An 8,535-nucleotide genomic window follows, 5' to 3' on the forward strand; every position below is an offset into this window, starting at 1 on the left:
TGAAGAATTGGTTGGAATTTTGATAGGTATCGTATTGAATTTGTAGATAGCCTTGGGAAGTATTGCCATTTTCACGATGTTGATCCTTCCAATCCAGGTGCATGGGAGGTTTTTCCACTTTCTAAGTTCTGTTTTGATTTCATTTTTCAGTTTTTTAAAGTTTTCATCATAGAGGTCCTTCACTTCTTTGGTTAGGTGCATTCCTAGGTATTTTTTTTGTGGGGCTATTACAAAAGGAATTGCTTTCCTGATTTCATCTGCACTAAAAAATATGGAATGCTTCATGAATTTGGGTGTCATCCTTCCGCAGGGGTCATGCTACTCTTCTCTGTATCGTTCCAATTTTAGTGTATGTGTTGCCAAAGCAGACACTATTATTTTGTTATTCTTACAAACTGCTTATGTGGATGTGAGTAGCTTTTATCATTATCCTATCTAATATAGACTGTATATGATAGGAAATGCAGTTTAATTCTTTTTAGAACATATGTGAGACATATACTTTTAAGTAATTATTTATAATGATTCATAAAAGATTTTATATCCTCAAAAAGAGTATTATTTTAATTAAACTTTGGGAATTATTTGTTAAAAATTGTTGGTAAGTTTTATTTTTGTGAAGAAAGTTCTTATGTTAACATTTACATTTTAAAATATTCACCTAAAAACATATTTACAAGTGTGTTCTTTTTTTTTTTTTGATTTATTTGCGTTTATTTTATGTTAAATTTATTCCCGGGCCATAAGTTTTTGTTTCTTCAGTTTCTTCTGGGATATCTTTTTCTTCTGTGCAACCTCCTCCTCTGGTTTAGGAACAATTTGCTCCTTCTCAGTAAGGATCATCTCAATGTGGCAGGGGGAGCTCATGTATGGGTTAATCTTACCATTGGCTCTGTAAGTTCCGAGGTGCATCTTAGGTGCTTTGTTCACCTGGATGTGTTCAATGACCAGGGAGTCTACATCTAAACCCTTCAGTTCTGCATTACTCTCTGCATTCTTAAGCATGTGCAGCAGAAATTCAGCACTCTTTTTGGGCCACCGACCCTGTGTGTGGCCCCACTGTTTGGCCTGGGCACACCTGCCAACTCCACCATTGTAACGCCTGAATGGCACACATTGCTTCTTTAACGTGACATCTTTCAGATACTTGGTTGCTTTTCGGATATGCATACCCTTGATGGCCTGGGCTGTTTCTCTGGTGTTCTTAAAGTGTACACGAAGATTGGAACCTCGTGACTTGCATGGTTTTGTGGGGTTTTCTGGGTCTAAAGAGTAGCGAACCATTTTCACAGGTCACCGCAGGACAGTGCACAAAGGGGGTCGGTTCGCACCCCCCACCCCACCCCCAGGCGCTCCTACTCCAGCCTTGGCCGGCCAACCCAATTCCTGTCTATCATGCTCTGGTGCGGCCCGGGTAGGCCAGCCGGACCCGGCGCGCCACATAATGCGCTCCACCATAGAAAACAGGAATTGTAGTCATGGGGATTCAGTTGCCAGACACCTCAATGTTGGCGACCCCGAGGCCAGGATGGCGGGGATGACCGCTGGATTGGGCACTCGGAGCGCGACAACCGAGAAGCACTCACCTCTTACAAGTGTGTTCTTAAAGGAGAAAATTATGATATTATTGCTACTCTCAAGTTCTTACTTGAATATGTAAGAATATTGTTGGATAAATTATCCTTCAATTTTGACCTTTTATGTCTACATATAAAAATGACTGTTGTGCGATGACTATACAACCCTGTACTTCATAGCTTTTATAATCCACTAATACAAAGATGACCACTGACCAGGTGCCCACATCTTATGCCTGTAATCTTACTCAGGAGGCTGAAGAAGGAAGGTCTTTGAGATTCTTATCACCGGTTAATCACCTAAAAACTAAGTTGTACAGGTATGGTTTAAGTAATAGAGCACTAGCCTTGAGCAAGATACCTCAGAGAAAGTGCCCATGTCCTAAATTCAAGCCCTGGGATGGAAAAAAAAGTACAAAAAGACAGCCATTGACCATTCTTTTTCTTCAGATTATCACTTCATCAGATGTAGGCAGTCTGCTTTTAGGTGTTATAATTATATACACTTATATATTGTTGATAGTTCATTCTAATAGGAAACTAACCAAACTATATGATGCAAAACGTCTCAACAAAATTTTGGCCAATCGACTTCAACAATTCATCCAAAAAATCATACACCACTATCAAACAGGATTCATTTCAGGGATGCAAAGCTGGTTCAATATACGCAAATCAATTAATATAATTCATCACATCAACAGGAGCAAGGATAAGAACCACGTGGTTTTCTCAATAGATGCAGAAAAAGCATTTGACAAGATCCAACACCCCTTTATGATGAAGGTTCTGGAAAAACTAGGAATCCATGGAACATTCCTCAATACAATAAAGGCTGTATATGACAAACCTACAGCCAGCATTATACTTTTTTATTTTTTTTTATTTTTGGTGAACACACTGTACAGAGGGGTTACAATTACATGGGCAGGTTAATGCGTACATTTCTTATCAAGCATTGCAGCCTCCTCCTTTGTTTACCCTTCACATCCCTTCCCAGCCTCCCCCCACCCCCCCCCACCCAGTCCTCCCAGCTTCCCCCCTCCCACCCCACCAACATTGTAAAGCTCGTTTTTGACATGACAACTTGTACTTCTCATTGTTGCAACAGGTCCACCTGTATCCTTAAATGACTTGTTTTTCCCCATCTCCTCTACAAGTTATACTGACATCAAATATAGTGAAAGCAGGGGTTATACTGTGGGGGAGGGACATACAAAGCTACAAAGAGATAATCTTATAAATGCATTAGAAACAAATGCATGAAAGAAAAAAACGTTAAAATACATATCTAAGGGTTCATTTTCCTAACATCACATTATCTGACCTTTTCCACCAGCATTATATTTGATGGTGAAAACTAAAGCCATTTCCTCTTAACTCAGGAATGAGACAAGGATGTCCACTCTCTCCACTTCTCTTCAATCTAGTATTAGAATGCCTAGCTACAGCAATAAGACAAGATGCAGACATAAAGGGGATCCAAATAGGGAAAGAAGAAGTAAAACTCTCCATCTGCAGATGACATGATCTTGTATTTAAAGAATTCCATAGACTCCACTCCCAAATTACTCAAGCTGATTGCAACAATGAGATGTACAAGTCCTTATGTCGAAAACAAACTTCACCTCAGATAAGGTGATGTTAGGGAAATGAACCCTAAGATATGTATTCAAATGTTTTTCTTTCATGCAATTGTTTCTAATGCATTTATAAGATTATTTCTTTGTTGCTTTGTATGTCCCTCCCCCACAGTATAACCCCTGCTTTCACTGTATTTGATGTCGGTATAATTTGTGGAAGGGAAGGGGAAAAACAAATCATTTAAATAGGGATACAGGTGGACCCATTACAACAATGAGTTGTACAAGTCGTTAGATGAAAACGAACTTTACAACTTTCGTGCAGGGGGGTGGGGGGGCGGGGAGGATTGGGTGGGGGAGGGCAGGAGGAGGATGGGAAGGGATGGGAAGGGAAAAAAAAGGAGGAGGCTACAATGCTCGATAAGAAATGTATTCACTATCTTGCCCATGTAATTGTAACCCCCCTGTACAGTATTTTCACAAGAAAAAAAAAAGAAAACTAACCAAACTATAAAGGTAGTATGTTAGCTTATTTGGTACATTGCTTATCATTCTCTTTCCAGGGTTTCATGTAAAAACATAGTTAAGGGTGTCACTTTGACTCAGGGCTCTCTTGAGACATCTGCCACCTCTCCTATCTATTTGATATAAATATTATTTTTGTGGAAGTTAAGAAGAGATACATATTTCCATCAATCTTATGTTTTAATTATAGATAATTTTTCCTACAAGGTTCACACTGTAGTGTGTTGATAATTCATGCTAAAAGTTTAAACAGAATTTAACTACTAGTAGAAAAGTTGGTGGACATCTGATAATTTAACATTCTAATGAGAAGTGATTATAAATAATAATTTATAAATAAAGTGAAGGCTCATGGGTAGTTGTAGTAATATGTGTCTCTGCATACAATTTTGTAGTCATATTCAAAGAAGAGTGTTGTTTTCATACATTTTATTTTTTCAAACATTCTCATTGACAATTTGACCACTTAAACTCCCAGCCACACCCTCCAGAATTTTTATGGTGTTACAGAACTTTGAATTTGGCACTACACAAAAGACTGGGGAATGTTCCTTGGGAATATAAGACAAATACTGTATCATGAGTTATGTATTTGTAAATTAGTAAAAGACAAAATGCTTTGGGAGAACTGTATTATAAGTTCATTTTTAGTTTTGTTATGTAAGAAGTTTTTATCAAACACCAAAGAGGTTGTACATGGGCCTGTAGGAGTGTGTGTGTAAGTGTGTGTGCATGTGTAGTGTGTGTGTGTGTGTGTGTGTGTGTTTTATACAATGTACACTGTATAAAAGCCAAAGAATAGATGAGAGACAGGAGTGAATGCTGAGAGGAACTAGAAGGCAATAAAGGAAAGAATCATTTGATTCTCTAACATTTAGTCAGTCAAATGGAGAACCAGAAAAGTAACTAAACAGACAATGAGAACAGAGGAAATGAGGGAGAGTAGGAGGTCTCAGAATCTAAGGAAAGAAAATGTTTCTAGGAGAAAACACTGATCACTGTTCACAGTTGTAAGGTAAAGATAAAAAATTAGCCATTCAATTTAGTTATATAAAAGGCTTTTGAAATCTCAGCAAACACACACACACACACACACACACACACACACACACACAAAACTTTTATGCATTAATGGATATTTGTTTATCATAAGTAATGATTACCATAAGAAAAAATGGTATTAGATAAATAAATCTTATAAACTTAAGATCTTTGATTTTTTTCCAAAATATATCCAAAATGTCTAACAAATACATTAATGTTTGTTTGGACTTGATTGAGACTGTAGCCCAGGCTTTTCGTAATTTTGCTTACTTTAAAAGATAATATTTTTGTTGCCTGTTTTCCTACAATAATTATTTAGAATATATTAAAGTGATTTTTGTAGTAGTTACTTTCAAACAGAGAGGCATCTTGTTACTATAATGACCTACAATGGCAGCTATAATTTAATGTTAAGATTAACTCAAAAGAGTTTATAATGTCTTCCATATGACATTTTACTGACTATTTATCATCTATGTAACCTGAAGGATTTTTTCCAACTTTTTGTAAAACTTGTGTTTTCTCCACTTTTAAAAGTGAGTTCTTATGCAGAGTTATATTTTTATACAAGATGTTCCATAGATTAGTCAGAGTGAATATTTCTGAGTGTGATAATTTTTCATGTTATCTATCAAATTGAAAAAAAGGGTATTTCCCCATAATTTAAAGCTATACATTTAGCCATTTGGGATTCAATATAGTAAAGTTACAGTGTATAAAGGGACTTTAAGAGCCATTTAATCAAATCTTAATTTTGCAAACCAACAAAATGAGATTAGACATAAAAGAGGTCTCTTGCAGCTATAGTGAGGCATAAATGTATTGATCAATATAACGTGATATTAGGTGTATGCTGTCAGAGTATATAGTTTTTAAAGAAGTACAGCATATAATACATTGTTTTAAATGTCATAGTCTTTAAGGAAAAGGCAAAGAAATGTTCATTTGAGAAAATGTTTTGTATAATTATTGAAATTTGGGCAAACATACTTTTATGGCTTTTCATCTTACAAAATTCTTCTCAAAGCTCACAGAAACAGTGTTGAGATTTTTCTTGTATTAAAATGTGAAGGCATATTAATTGTACAAACTTTGGCATGATTTTCATCATGACATTCTCTACATGCATATAGTATACTTTGATGGTATTCATTACCATTATCCCTCTTTCATTTCCCCATCATTTCTTCTTTCCCTTCACATTCCCAGTGTTTTATTTTGGATATTCTCACTGTATTAGCTTGAGAGAAAAAAATCTATCATTTACTAAGAAAGCTGAACATGTAAACTTTCTACTTCATTTAACATAATGTAAGTAGTGAGTTTTTTAGTGCCTTCTAAGGTTCTTAATATATTTTTTTCTCTTTACATTATAACCTACATTAGATGTGTATCTTCAGGTTAACATCCTTTTTCCTATGGAGTATGGGCATCTTCCCACATGAACAAGCAAGGAACTTAGCAAAAAGAATAATTGGTACCGTTCTCTCTCTCTCTCTCTCTCTCTCTCTCTCTCTCTCTCTCTCTCTCTCTCTCTCTCTCTCTCTCTCTCTCTCTCTTTCTCTCTCTCTCTCTTTCTCTCTTTCTCTCTCTCCCTCTTTCTCCCTCCCCCCTCACACACACACACACACAAACACTAAGTTGAAACAGAGTAGAGCTTTCATCATCAATTGATCCTTAGAAGCTTGATATTTCAGCCCCAAGGCTTATATCAAAGTTGTTTCTTTCAATGTGGAAACTTCAAGCTTCCATTTCACCAGTCTGCAAACCCTGAGCATCAAAGCAGAACTGTCCTGTGATCCACAGCTAAGCACTTATTTCTTGAAGTGATGCTTAGTGCTCTGATTCAGCATCAAGATCTAAGGGTGCTGTTATGACAAGATGAATTAGGGAACCACACCATGACACAGTTTGGCCTCCACTGAGGTCTTCTTGAGCAGGAGCACTTGCCTCCAATTTCTCTTTGACACCTCAATGTTTCCTTGTGGTGGCTGCTGCTCAGGATTCTCACTTGAGTAAAACATATAATGCTGTTCGTGAGAGACTGATATGTGTAGAACCCGATTGCTTCAGAATGGACTTGTTAGGAGATCATATAAACAAAGACTTTCAGGAACTGCATATTATCTTCTTTTTGTTTTATTTTAAGTGAGAACACATGTTTTTTGATACTATTTGGCAAGTGAAACCTTAATTTTCTTACTAAAAATGGACATTTCTCATCTCAATTTTAGTTTTATATTCTTATCTCACTCTAGAGAAATTGTGATTTTTTTTCAATGATCATCATCATCATCATGGCCCTAAGTATCATCCTTATTTTACCCACTTGAGGTTTATGCAAAGGCAAATAATATATAATTTATTTACAAATAATATATAGTTTATTTATTTAATATTGCCTACATACATTATGCCTTCAACCTTTATTCAACTACTTTTTTTTTTCTCTCATGGGGCCTGAACTCAAGGCCTGGGCACTGTCTCTCAGCTCTTCAGCTCAAGGCCAGTGCTCTAACACTTGAACCACAGTGCTACTTCTAGCTTTTTCTGCTTGTATGGTTCTAAGGAATTGAAACCAAGGTCTCATGCATGCAAGGCAAGCACTCTACCACTGAGCCACCTTACCAGCCCTATTCAACTTCTTTTATGCATGATGTACATCATATATATATATATATGTATATATATGTATATATACAGATATATATGTATTATTGATGGGCTTCATTATATTTTGCTCCAAATATTTTATTTTGTATTACTGTTGATCAAATCTAAGGATTCACAAATGTTAGGCATGGACTCTGTCACTGGGTCACATCCCAGTCCTTTCCCATCACTTAGCATTTGAGCAAACAGTAGAAGCTGGAAGGCCATTTTCATTTTCATTTTTTCTTTCCTAACAAACATGCTTTATTTTGAGTGATACCCTCTGTATAACTCAGAGAATTAATATCTTTGCTCTTTAGGGACACAGAAAACAGCGTGAACTAACAGGCCTTGCTCGTCCTTAGCTTGTTATCATTATAACTTGTTGTTTTGTCCTATACTTTTACATGTATCTCTACTTTAAAATGAACATTGAAACAAATAGGTTTACCAGTTTGAGTCTCATTTCTTTACCAAACCGCCTATGTCTCAGAAAAGTTACATTAAATATGTTTTCTTCTTATTAATATTTCAATATAGGAGCCATGAATATGATGATTGATAGGTGAGGAAAAGAAATCTTTCAATTTACAGGGTTCACCTACCAGTATGGGATGCATAATAAATTGTCAAAAGACCACTTAATTCTTCTGCCACGTCTTATTTAAAAATAGAAATGGAAATGTGAGAATGTTAGATTTTGAGACTTAAAGTTAGCAACTAATACAAGGGTCAAAAGTCTATTCCTACTTTTCAAATCAGTCTTCAGTCATGTCAAATATCCTGCTGAACGTCTTTAACCCATTTCTTTTTTCTCTTTCAGTCATCAATTATATAGATTTCCAACATCTCCCTCTTGTGCTTTAACACTGTCTTGCCAGTGGCATTAGCTATTTATTCTCTTGCTGATAGAATGGCATGAAAAGATGCAAAGTATGAATGCAAATGTTTGGCTGTTACTCCTCCAATTAGAATCTTTCTGTATTGCTTATTGAATCTCTTTTTAAACATCCCTGTCAGAAGGAGGTAAAGACAAGCAGAATTACTTTAGATACTTGTCTCCATTCACACTTAACATTTCTAGTATGTGTATTATTTACCTTAGGCTCAACTGAAGATACACTTGAAGAAAACATATAAATATATAGATATGT

General features: G+C 36.0%; 1 protein-coding gene and 1 non-coding gene across 2 annotated transcripts; both read right to left on the reverse strand.

The window, feature by feature from the left end:
- Positions 1-265: 265 nt before the first annotated feature.
- Positions 266-372, reverse strand: LOC138806424 (U6 spliceosomal RNA). Its single transcript, XR_011365868.1, has one exon. It is a non-coding gene; the product is annotated as a U6 spliceosomal RNA (small nuclear RNA).
- Positions 373-729: 357 nt separating this feature from the next.
- Positions 730-1,289, reverse strand: LOC138806266 (large ribosomal subunit protein uL22-like). Its single transcript, XM_069991798.1, has one exon. It carries the CDS (start codon positions 1,282-1,284, stop codon positions 730-732), a length of 555 nt encoding a protein of 184 aa, XP_069847899.1. The 5' UTR covers positions 1,285-1,289.
- Between the last annotated feature and the right edge of the window lie 7,246 nt (positions 1,290-8,535).

This window comes from Dipodomys merriami, unplaced genomic scaffold (assembly GCF_024711535.1).
Source record: "Dipodomys merriami isolate MVZ:Mamm:240054 unplaced genomic scaffold, mDipMer1.0.p SCAF_4, whole genome shotgun sequence".
NCBI classification, from domain to species: domain Eukaryota; kingdom Metazoa; phylum Chordata; class Mammalia; order Rodentia; family Heteromyidae; genus Dipodomys; species Dipodomys merriami.

What these genes read in the sequence shown, in the direction of transcription:
- LOC138806266 (XM_069991798.1), bottom strand. Translation starts at nt 1,284, where the DNA reads ATGGTTCGCTACTCTTTAGACCCAGAAAACCCCACAAAACCATGCAAG.